The sequence below is a fragment of the Melitaea cinxia genome, chromosome 7 (genome assembly GCF_905220565.1).
Source record: "Melitaea cinxia chromosome 7, ilMelCinx1.1, whole genome shotgun sequence".
Taxonomy (NCBI): Eukaryota; Metazoa; Arthropoda; class Insecta; order Lepidoptera; family Nymphalidae; genus Melitaea; species Melitaea cinxia.
This window is the reverse complement of record NC_059400.1, coordinates 9,387,108-9,400,582: the sequence shown is the minus strand read 5'-3', so window position 1 is coordinate 9,400,582 and position 13,475 is coordinate 9,387,108. Positions and strand designations below refer to the sequence as shown.

Sequence of the window (13,475 nt, the reverse complement as noted above, 5' to 3'; positions counted from 1 at the left end):
CACCGTTTTATTGTATACTTGCACCTTGTTAGTGTCCATTTTGAAAGATGTATTGGGTAATATCTGGGCCGAAGTGCCCACGCCCGGGGCTAATCTCGGGGGCGCTGTGGGTCACTAGTTCCTATCGTATTTTACCTTAACGATACCAAATTCACAGTTATCCGATTTTCGCTTTGTTTTAAGCCATGTCGTTAGTTTTACAAATCGCAAGAACGAACCTGTTTAACATCGTACTCAGCAAGAGATTTTTCATTAATTTATTACCTTATTATTAATTTACGTGCTGTTGTTTCTGTCATTACGCAGACCGCGCTATGCGGGAATTAATGAAACTTAGGACGTTTCTAAATTACAGACTGTTAAAACATACATAGGTACTAACATTATAAATACGAAAGTAGCTTTGTCTTTGTGTATTATGAAGATATTTGAAATTTTAAATTATAAAATTAGGTATTTTACTAACTGAGGCACAGCAAGCAATATCGTGTTGAATTTTAACGTAAAATTTATGAATTGATATATCAAGTACTTCTTTCCTCCTTCTCCTACTTAAAGAAAGAGGCCTATGGCCAGCAGTAGGGTGTTCAGGATGCATCGTCGTGAGTACTTCTTTAACTTTGTATAAAATATCATTATCACGATTCAGCTTGTAACATCCCACTGCTCGGCATAGTCCTTTCTTTAAGTAGGAGAAGGATAGGAGCTTAATCCACCACGCTGCTCCACTGCTGGTTGGCGGATATGTATATTCCCTACTGTGTAATAAAACATCATTATTCTAAAATATACCTATATAATAATCAAACGGCGATTTTAACAGTTGATTACGTATTAACGTACTAAGCAAGAGATTGGGCTATACAAAATATCAAGCACAACCAAAATACTCGTTACGTTGTTCTAGCTGATAATTTTAGACATTAGACTTTGCTTGTGATAACTAAAAGCATAATAAGGAATTAAGTACATGCGTGTATTAGATCATAAATTGATGTACTTTTTTCTAAGCAAAATTTCAATTTCTTAACAGCTCAAAATGGGTAAAATATTATTTTGCTAACAGGTATAATAAAACAATTAAAATTAATAATTAACCATTTTATTAGGCTTCATTCTCAATTTTATAAAATTTAATATTTACAAGATGTATTATCACAAGCTAATACATAAATCTTAACAACTTTAATGCGAGGTTTCATTCTATGAACCGTAGTATTGATAGTCGACGCTGAAACTATTTACACTTAAAATTACTTATGAACTACAAATTAAATTGAAACAACTATCAATCTAATTTTAATAAAACGGTTTTTGTTGTTATTTTAATACTGAATGTGTAGACTATTTACAATTACTTTTGGGATGAAAGACAATTGAGCGCTCTGAGTAACAGGGCTTTCATTTCACATTTTTATACGATACTCATACCTATTCTTAATATATCTAATTTTCACATATATACAACAGATTTTTCTTAGCTCATTATGTTTATTCTAAAGCAGTCTATCATTTTATACTAATTTTAATATAAATAAATGCAACTTAAATACTAAGGGACGGTCGTTTCTTTCGAACACTTTTACTGTTTTTTCCGAATATCGTACCAATAACCTGTGAACAAAAATAAGGTAAATATTAAAACACATTAAGAGCAAACATTATCTTAATAGAAAAAATATATGTACTAGATTCTATATTCCGAATCGAATCCTATAAGCAAAATCTACATTAAAACTTTAATTTGTAAGATGATGATTCGAAGGTACTTTTGGAGCCTATTCGAATTAAGTTATTTTTGATTTTATTTTATTTGACTTAAAATATTTTTTAAATTTACTTAAGTATTAGTTATTATATATTACCTTTGAAACGGAATAGGCAGCGAGCTTGCGTCGAGGCGCGGGCAATAATAGGGCTAGAGCGCGCGCCTCCCGTAACAGCGCGTGGAACGCAAGTGCGGCGCCCGCGCACGACTCAGCGGCGGACACCTCATAGAACTGACAACCGAACCGCAGCGACAACTCTTGACCCTCCTCTGCGTGGACCTCCCTACGTACATATTAATTCATCTTTTATTAAAACTAGATGAGTCACGCACGCTTTCACTTGCATTAAATTTAGATATTTTTCAGATAAGTTAACGATTATCGTTTCTCCTGCTGAGGTAACGTCTCAATGGGTTATTAAAAGCTTATAAGCTTGCTCAATAAACATGCTGACAACACAAAACTGGTTTGATAAATTCCATGATAAACAAGTACAAACAATCATACCAACACTATAGCTTTATAATATTTGTTTATATCGTCAAAATAGTTTTCTAATTTTTACCATTTTAATTACACGCTGAATTAATCAGTTATTGCTGCTTTTAGGGTGGCATACCTGGCGTGTTCGAGGTCACGTTTGTTGCCCAAGAGAGTGATGGCTGCACAACTTGGCATCCGAGTCCGCTCGAGGAGCGAGAGGAGCTCGGCGGCCGCCAGGAAGGAGCGCCGTTCGCACACCGAGTACACGACCGCGAAAGCGTCGCCCCATCGCAAGTGATCACCAAGACAACCGCGTATCTATGAAATAATAATATTGCGTCATTACAATGACTCTGGTATTGCATAGCCAGCCAGCTACAAGGAAATCTTACAAAATTATTAAACAACTAGACTAGTTTAGTTAGCTACAGTTTTATTGTCCTCATAAACTTTTTTAATGTTTTATTTAACATTGTACAGATGCTGACGAATGACAATATAAAATATATCATTAATAGTGTCGATAATTCATATCAGTCAGACAAATAAAAAATAGCGTTTCGTGATCAAAAATCTGTATTTTTAAACAAACCATAAACTAAACGCAACGTTACGTCATATCCTCTGATCTCCAGTTTGTAATCTTTATGACTAACGATTAAAACAAAAAAAAAAATAATGAACTCGTTAACAGCTAATAATTTTAAGCTACACTCCAGCAACTACTAATCTGTTTTAAATTGCAGTTCGTTCCGTCATAATATTTATCGAGTACCTACTCACTACTCAGAACATGTAATAAATTTGGTGCAATTAAATACACGGGTAGTACAAGGGACGCCGCGAGCGCAGCCTGTCAGATTAACATCTTCATTGTTTGCCGTTTAATTAAGTTCTACTCCATCTATCTCTTGACTATGCACTTCCTATCTGAAGTAATAAAATCTACCTCAACTATTTAACGTAAAGTACAATGTAAACATTGCGTAACTCTACATTAGAAGTCTCTACATTCTTACGATTACTTTTTTGACAAAATAATATATGTATAGATATTATTTTAATAAGCAACATATATAATATTCGTCCTGTACGCTATAAATGTGTACTCTGTTTGTTAATATCCTAAGCATACGCATACCCAACATTAAATATTTTTTGGAATGAAGTTCCTTACGGCAGGCTTGACATTTGGCTGGGCGACCGCACTGAGAAAAATATGAGACTAAAACCGTAAGAAAAATATATAACGGAAGTGACGTAATATCAGTCACACGACTGTATAATATAACGTTTGTAAAACTAAAATATTACTAGTAAACTTTTTTTTAATTATTTATGTAATTTTAAACTGTCGACAAAAATAAATAGACACGTGTTTTTTTATTGCACTTAATATTTTGAATTATTATTATTATTATTTTGTTTGATTTATTTTATTTTACGATATTTTTTATTTTCTAAAAAACTAAATTTCCTAAATACTTTTACGTACTTAATAAAAAACAATCAACAAAATTTAAAAAATCAAGAACTAGAATATATATATAAAATTCAACATTTTTTTTTCAAATTGTTTTGCTTCTATACCATCCGAAGGAATTTCGTTCCTACCAGGTGTCCCATGTTCTTTAACACATTTTCTTTTAACACGTGTATCGAATAGTTTGAAAACGACATTAACGCAATTTTAATGAATGTTTATAATAATGATTTAAAGAAGAATCAAAACTTACCGCACAATTTGAAGTGTCCAATATTTCTACTTCTGAAACAGCACCATCGAATGCTACTCTGTGCTGGTAGAGAAAATCTGAAACAAATAAAATTATATCGAAATTGCCAACAAAACTAGCTTACTCTATATAAGTTTTGCCATTTTATTCATTTTTAATAACTTTATCACATAGATTCTCATAATTTATATTGTGTTCTTTAATAGATTCACTATTCGGACTCATTTTGAGCTTTTAATGTAACTTATTTCTATTGCGTAATGATCTTATTGGTCTTGTGTTATACATGGCTTCAAAGGTTTTCTAAATTAAAAGTTTGTTTTCTAATAAAGTCTAAACTTAAATGAGGAATATAGTTTTTTTTTCTAACATTTTTAGACAATTTATTTGATAAATTCGTACATAGAAAAGTAGATCAATACAAGGCTTACCCTATAACAACTTTTACGTTTTTTTTTTTTTAGAATAAACGAAACTTTGTTATTTTGACGATGCAGAAGTAACGTACCAAATTTGATGGCAAGTCAAGTCTGACTGGCTAGAAAATGTAACAGACAAAGAAATAAAAAATTCACATCCAAATTCATACTAAGTATGTATTAGGAAAAGATCTCATTTACGAGTATATAGTAAACAAACGCACGGCACGCACGCACATTAACACTTACCTGCGTCATTATCGACCTTATAACAATTAAAATTATTTTCTACAATAAAAAATACAAACCTTCCTACATTCACTTGATCTCGTTCATATCAGCCAATGTATTTAATAAATAAAATAAATACGTTACACGTCTTTATGTGAAATAAGGCTTAAGGTCGGAAGGAAATGATTTCCTTTTACAGATAAAAAAATCTCGAGTAAACGTATGAAGTGACGTAAAACGTGTAATGTAAACAAACACCATAACACAATAACAATTCTTTATAAATTAAAAAAAAAATCGTGAATTTTGAACTCACCTCCAGTCGAGCTGTATTCGCCAATGTACCGTTTTGTAAGGTATCGCACAACCACCGCTGCAACAAAAATACAAATATTATACTAATTTATTTATTTACATATAAAAAATTTATAAAATAATTCATTAATAAAAATTATAATATGCCATCGTATCAATGATATATAGAAATGACATTTAAAACCTTAACAATCTCACTCAATAAAACATCATATCCGCCTATTAATCTAGGAAAAGTCATCAAAAGGTCATTACTCCGAACTTTCTACCGGTGTGCCATTGATTATTGATTAGTCTTTTTACGTAGTTTATTCCACTGCTGGAATTCCCATTTAAGGGTGTACACAATCAACATTGATGACGACGCAACTTACATGAATAGCCACGTAGGCTACCGGCAAATCGAAGTGTGGAATCCTAGCAAGAGATCAAAAGGACGCATTGTATTCAAGAAGGTGATTACTTCTCTGACAATGCGTTAAGCGCTCTGAGACACGTTCTCAGCTTTATGATAGATTACATGTAGCTAACGTGCTCTAATCATGATGAACTGTCGAATGATGTACACTCTACAATAATAATCTAAAACATTAATTTTCCAGTAATATATTAAGAAACATTGGTATGATTAACAAAAGATATACGTAGAGTTATAAATAATGGATTATTGTCCTCTATTTTAATTATTTATCAAAGACTGTGCTTTTTATTTTTATTTTTTAACCGACTTCCAAAAAAGGAGGAGGGTCTCAATTCGACTGTATTATTTTTTTATGTATTGTTATATACGTTATATTACGTAAAGTTTTTTTTTTTCTTTTAATATTAAAAGCACTCATTTTACGGACTATTACCAAAATATATTTTAAAAGAATTAGATCCCAGGTAACTGAAGTCGTAATGAGTAGGCACCGCAGATACTTATGTGTAGTATATTTATATAAAGGCATTCACAGTCATGTACGAATACAGGTTTGTAGATAAGTTACAGATACACATAAATCCTGTATTATTATAACAGTCAACGCAAAACATAATAATAAATTTCAAAGCCATTGCACATTAATTCATTACACTAGCGATTGGTGGAACATTGGTCGGTTATACAAGCATTATTATGAATCATAAACTGTCACGAAGAATATTTCCTGAGGGAGCCGTTGTTACCGTTCAGCTTTCAAGTTGACAATCGAACCACGAACTAAATCGGGCGTACATCAAACTAATGCCATAACAATATTATGCAACAGAGGCCAAGTACCGCATGACAATGGACTTGAAATTGTTTCCATACACATTGTATTTAATATTTTTCAATACGTATGTAAATATTAAAATTATATATAAACATAAATAAAAAGATAATTTTTATTTGATCACACCTTTCAATAGGAGGGTGGGTAAACGTGTGATTATTTTATATTTAGTGTCTCATTGGTTGCTAAATAGCATTGTCATAAACCTGCGTGGTTTTTTAATGCTATTTATAATAAGTTACATTATTGTTTATTAGATAAATAAATAAATAAAAATATATCCAGAAATATTTAATGGAAAATTTTTTTTTATTAAATTGTTTCTAAAAGTTATCACATTTATAATATCTTTCATTCAATCATAATTTGATCGTTAAAAAATTCATATATTTTATTCACACTTCACACATTTAAAAGAGATTAAAAACGGTCGAGGAAACCACCGTCGATTAGAACTTTTGAGTCTCATGCCAAATAAACTACTATGGACTTAAACCTAAGAAAATTTTACACATCCAGTTTTATATATTAATATATATATTATAAAAATTTTACACATACATTTTAATTTAGTTAAATAATAAAAATAATAAACGTGAACTATTATATACGTATATTTTTGTAATTTTAGTTTTACTGGTATGGGTTAATTAATGAATACAATGATTTTTGAGATACAAATACAATAGATAGTGTAAGGTTTACCTTAAGCTGCACATTGGTAGGTATGTAAAATTTGTAATAAAGACAATAATAAAGACAACTGGGAACGTGCGAAGTCGTGTCGGATCGCTAGTAAATTACATAGTAGACTGCTGTAAATATATTTTCATTCCGCTTAGTGAAAGCACACTATAATTTAAAGATCAGTAGCCGTAACACCTACTCAGAAATTCCTGATCGCCTTAATAAAATTGAATGTACGGCCGTTATAAAATTTGAATCTCAATGGTAATTCATAAAATACCTTTATGTTACAACACGGTAATTGTTGTTTATGAAACTCTCGTCAAACTCTACACTCTCGTTTTCGATTCATTTCTTTTCGCTTCTGATCAGTTGGTATTTAAATATAAACATTTTACTTTCTCTGTAATCAGATTACGCGTGCCTTTTATTTTCAATATTGAATATCCATACATATTTAATTAACTTGATAATTATACTTTATATTAAATCTAATTAAATATCAAACTTTACAATTTTATACTACTTTCCAACAAAACTCTTTGTCGTTTCAACAAATTTCTCTTCATCTTAAAGCTATCTTTGAATAATAATTAAGGTTTAAAGTCACTGGAGCATGTAAGACAAATCACCCACGGTCAAGTTACATGGCATATCGTAGTTGATGAATAGTGCGCGATGAAAAGAAACAATAGGTGTTAGATTGCTTAGAACGAGGAATATATAAGTAATTAATTGATTAAAGTACAATACGAGGGTATACTTAAAGACGTGTTGAGTTATGGTTAAATATGAAATATGTTTAAGTCTCGCAGGCTGATAGATTATGTTGCATATTCGACTTATTTGTTATGTTGTTACTTTTTTCAATAAATTAATCCAACAATACGTGCGAAGGTACGACGATAAAGGCAAATAATGTTTGCAGTACGATTTTGACGCTCGTGAAAACGTGTAAATTGAATTTCCGTTCCACTTTAAAGGGACGGCTTGTACTGATTGCGACAATGGCTGCATCTGAAGGACTCGGCAATTAAAAAATATTATGTACAGACTCAATTATTGTCATAACCTTTCGTATTTAATAAAATTCATGTTCTGTATACAACTTTTATCCACACTTTTAGATATGCATATCATATTACTTGACCTGCATTTGTTGGAATATTCAGTCAATATTTAATTCATTTTTTCAGTAATGTCAGGATTAATAGTTAACGTAGATCATTTAAGCAAAGAACTCTAGATAGTATAAACTACGTTAATATCAAAATTGTCTTCTGAAATTGTACCTAAGATACATAACAGCGTAATTTGTAACAAATGTATATGAACCCAATTATGTACAGATATCTATACGATATGTGCAGTAAGTTAAGTTTTATCATTATGTAAATAACAAATATTCACATAACTTTTTTATTAATCGCATTAATTCAAGAAATTGCAAAATAAAATAAAATTAGTGTAGAATTATTTCTTAAATATCTATACAAAAACAATGTAAACACCCCGTAATTATAGTTAAATATGTAAATAGACCAGTCTAACCAAGATAAACCATGTTACTCGGCCGCATCCGTGAAAAGGCGGCCACTCCCACCGGAGACGTAGACAGGATCTATTTTAAAAACAATTTCGCATGTCGGATCTACGACTGTAATGAATTGCAAGCGTATGCGTTTTGAGTCCGGTCCGTCAGTCGGGTACAATTAGGGCGGAGCAATTACAACCAGTCGCCGGCGACTCGGCCGGTGGGTCAAGAAGCGATTTCCCGACAGCAACGACGCCTGGCGCCAGCAGACCACGTTGTGTAACTTTAACGTCCGTTCAGCCGTTAACAGTCGAGGTCGTTGATCTACATGTATGCATAGAATTTGCACGCAGCGTGCATAATGCTGGCATAATGTATATTTAAAACTTAATTGAAATTAAGAAAAATATTCCTATAAACGCGAACGGCTATACTTTTGCGCAATACAAATGATGCTACAAATAAAATTCTAAGTTGCTTTTAAGTATTAGTTACCGTAGACTTAGCTATTTATATTTTTAATATTTTCATATAAACTAATACTAGACAACTTGCGCGGTTACACTCACACTGACGTTTGTATCAATCGTAACATACCATACAAACCATTTATTAAGTACCGTTCTACCTCTCATTCTCTTATTCAAAATACGATTTTATAGCCTACCGTCTGAAGCAGACTTAATAACGTATATATGTATTTTTTTTTTAAATAGGACCGGTTGATTCTAAGATCAACGAGTTCCAGAAACCAATCTCTTCAGCCATATTATGTCAATGTAGATAAAATAAAAACTAAAATGGCTAAAGTGATATAGTAAAAGCCCGTAAATATCCTCCTGCTTGGCAATGGTATGGTCATCTAGGAAAAAAGGCTGAAAGCTTAAATCAGTTCCGAGTATATTTACAATGAGAAACAAAATTCATTCGTATTGTATTATCTTATTTGAAAATTCACTATCACTCTGAATGAGTGCCAAACTCACCTGTTTTACACTCGATAAAAATATAGAACGAGAGAGAAGAGCCGTTTTTAACCGACTTCCAAAAAAGGAGGAGGTTCTCAATTCGACTGTATTTTTTTTTTTATGTATGTTACATCAGAACTTTTGGCCGGGTGGACCGATTTCGACAAATTTTGTTTTAATCGAAAGGTGGTGTGTGCCAATTGGTCCCATTTAAATTTATTTGAGATCTAACAACTACTTTTCGAGCTATATCTAATAATGCGTTTTTACTTGACGCTTTATTCGTCGACCTACGTTGTATTATACCGCATAACTTTCTACTAGATGTAGCGATTTTGATAATTCTTTTTTTGTTGGAAAGAGAATATTTCTACTTTGGTACCATGATAAGGAAACCAAGATTTGATGATGGGATCCCAGAGAAATCGAGGGAAACTCTCGAAAATCCGCAATAACTTTTTACTGGGTATACCGATTTTAATAATTTTCGATTTAATCGAAAGCTGATGTTTATCGTGTGGTCACATATAAATTTTATCGAGATCTGATAACTACTTTTTGAGTAATCTTTGATAACGCGTAGTTACTTGATTATTTTTTCGTCGATATACGTTGTATTACTCGTCGATGTTATTGAAGTCGGTTTTTTTTTCGTTTGCGAGCAAACACAATTATTTAATCTCATTTTAATTTTCTCTTTCAATTTAAATAAATGTTATTCAAAAATATATTTAATTAAATTACTTTTCTGATCTGAGAATTTTCAGATAAAGAATCGTAAAAAAAAATTATACTCGAATAATCTCGGCATATAGGTTTTATTTTATATTTGGCAGTGTAATAAGAATGATACACAAGCAATAATTATAATAGAGAAGGTAAGCAATGTTTTTAAAGAAATTTCTGTACAAGAAGCCGCAACAGATCATTTACCTCTATATAGAAAAAATAAAAACTTTAGAATATAAAATAGAGTGGGTCTTAAATAAATTTCAAATTATGTGTAGCATAGAATAAGTTGCGATTTTTACAAATTATTGCGTAAAATAAATATACTTATTAATATGCATAGAAAAATTTGACCTTGACTGAAATCGCATGTATTTCAAATATAAAATAATTAACATACGACTTTTATGTTATTTATTATTCAGCGTCGTTGTTGAAATTTTATTAAATCTGATGAAAAGAAACCCATCAATGTTATCCAAAGTTTACGCAATTTACGAACATACATATTTCATTAGTTATTGAAATATCTTTATTATGAATCATAATCAAATTGTGTTTTGATGTGACAAGTCTGCCTTGTGATGGAATGCAGTGATAACATCCATAAATATTTATTCGTATCAACCGTGAAACAATGACTATCTTGCGCTACACATAGCTTTTACTACCTAACACATTGTTACATTACATTTTATTGTATTTACATGCATACCTAATATAACAAAGATCTGATTACAGTAGTGATATTGATAGAATAGACAGACATTATAGAGTAGGCTTTGTTCACTGTATAAAGTACGAAAACACGTGAATTAATTCAATTGTAAAGCAAGTATAACACGGTAACGAAATGGATCTATCAAATTAGAATGATAATTCAAAATTTAAAGATTTGGTACTTTTTATTTTATATATGTATATATCATTTTATCACATATATCATTATCATATATGTATATATCATTATATGTATATATCATTTAACACTATTAATTGCGACTTTTTTTATTGGAAAGTTTAGCATTTTATATCAAAAGGGGTTAATTTTTTAATATAAAATTAAAATATTTTTTGTGTCGATAATTAAGGTTGTAATGGTAAAATTGCATTCGTCTTATTGCTACAATTATTTTAAATTATATTTATAATTATTTTATATTTATATTATTATTATTATTTTTTTTTTTTTGTATAAATAGGCGTCTTACAATAGATTTTTTTTAATATTTCAGTTAAAATTTTCAAGTAATAAGCTATCTCTAAATTATTAAATAATAATGAAATAAGTTTAAAGCCAAGCTTTATCAAAATAGCTATACTAACCCGATTTCCCACTCCGAGGACTTCCAAGCACGACTACCCTTATACGATTTACAGTCATCTTCATTTGGACAGATATCTGAATAACACTATAAAACGAAAAGTTCAACCGGACATCATAATAGCCATATCGTTAAACACATTAATTATATATTCACTTTCTTCACGGTACACTATAAAATCATTAATAAAATTGGATTTATATCGTAAAAATGTCGTAAATGCGTTCGAGAAAGCGTCCGGTAGCGGTGGCGAGCGTACTGTTAACTCGACTGTCTGCCGCAACGTTAGCTGTGCGACTGCCGGCATCGAAAAGCGCACGCTGCATCAAAAGCGCGTGCGCAGCCTCCAATTATTCAGCCTCCGTTCTAGTTTTACGAATGCGTATGTTATATGGAATTCCATTATCATTATCTCATATAAATAATACCACGCTCTATCAATTTAATCATGTTATTTTCTCTGTATAAAAATTCGTAAAAAAATGGTATGTGGTTATTTGGAGAGTAAAGATACATGTGATATCATTTTCAATTATATTTACGTATGATTCGCAGAGTAAACGTTTAATTAGAGCGTTATTTAAAATTTCTTTATGCGATTTTGAAGGGTAAATATTTTATTAATTAAAATTTTTAAATACTTTATTATGTTGATGAAAATGAAAGCAAGCGAAAGTGCGAGTGTTAATCCTTAAGTCGCGCTAAGGGCTTGCGCAAACCTGTCGTAGGGTCTGGGCGTCAGATTGGGCGCGTCTACATGTCAAGGCAAGAGCGACGCCGCGGCGCCTTCTGCTGTAAATTAATTCGCGCTGCCATGTAATTGGATCTGTCCATTCCACCCACACTAGCTTCTCTACATTCCACAAAAGGCACGTATTAAGACGTACTCTTGGACTTTCTTATATTTTTTTCTTGCACTTTGTTAAGTAAATTAAGTCGTGACAGTAAAATTTTACAGTTACTCAATTAATATATAAGCATTATTTCAGACAATATTATTATTCAATCCAAATTCTGTTATGATATCCATTTATTGTTAAAAGGGTGGTTAAGTTTAAAAAAGTTTTAATATCATCCATACATACTTATATTATAAAGCTGAAAAGTTTGTTTATTTAAGCGCGCTTATCCATACAGGTTCGAATTGAATAATTCTTTTTAGGTTGCATAGTATATTTATCGAGGAAGACTATAGCCAAGATAACATCGCGCTATGACCAACAGAACTTAATCATTCATAAGAAATGTTACGACAGTGGAAAAAAATATATTATTTTTTGGGAGCTTCCGTTGTGTACGCTGCGTAAACGGCTAAAGCTACCCAAAAACCATGTATGAGGGAAATTATTGCCATTAAAGTTCTAAAAAAAGTAATAAAATCTTAGTAGATATAATACGATAACAATATAACCAAACGTTATTCTTCTCATTAGCTTGGATAAGGCAGGCATAATACTTTCATAGCTCATTATGGAAAGTTGAATTGAAAAAATGCGAATAGCGGCTTCCCGGCACAAATTGCTCATTACTAAGACTTCCTCGAACAGGCTTCGCCGTATTTATGCAATCGTCGCCATAGCGATGAACTGGCTTTTGAGCCGTCTCGGATATTTATAGCTACAGTACTCATATTATTTTTATGAGCTAGCCGTCTCCTTGTTTCGTCATAGAACGACGCAATGATTTTACCCTCAAAAATTTTTTACTACACTACTACTCAATAAACTAAAAGAAAAAGGGTATTTTTAATGTTATAGCGAGCTACAAAATATATTTAATTAAATAATTTTAACAAAACTGAATAAAACCAATACAATATTTTCAGTAGTTTCAATTAAACTAGTAGTAATTTATTGCCTTTTGCGTTTTATACGTTACCAAGAGGCAACACGCAAATCATGTATGATTACCTACATTGTCTACATTGTCTTGTATCCGACATATCTAAAATATAAAATATCATTAAAAAGTTTTGATTTAATTACTTAACACAAACTCAGAAAACAATGTTAATAAGTGGCTA

At 31.2% G+C, this 13,475-nt stretch overlaps 1 protein-coding gene across 1 annotated transcript; it reads right to left on the bottom strand.

The window, feature by feature from the left end:
• Positions 1 to 1,086: 1,086 nt before the first annotated feature.
• On the bottom strand, positions 1,087 to 11,517 carry LOC123655333 (ras-related and estrogen-regulated growth inhibitor-like protein). The gene is made up of 6 exons (XM_045591144.1): positions 11,454 to 11,517; positions 4,955 to 5,011; positions 3,989 to 4,065; positions 2,389 to 2,570; positions 1,866 to 2,052; positions 1,087 to 1,614 (listed from the first exon to the last, which is right to left on the bottom strand). The coding sequence occupies exons 1-6, from the start codon at positions 11,515 to 11,517 to the stop codon at positions 1,546 to 1,548; spliced, it is 636 nt and encodes a 211-aa protein (XP_045447100.1). The 3' UTR covers positions 1,087 to 1,545.
• Positions 11,518 to 13,475: the final 1,958 nt, after the last annotated feature.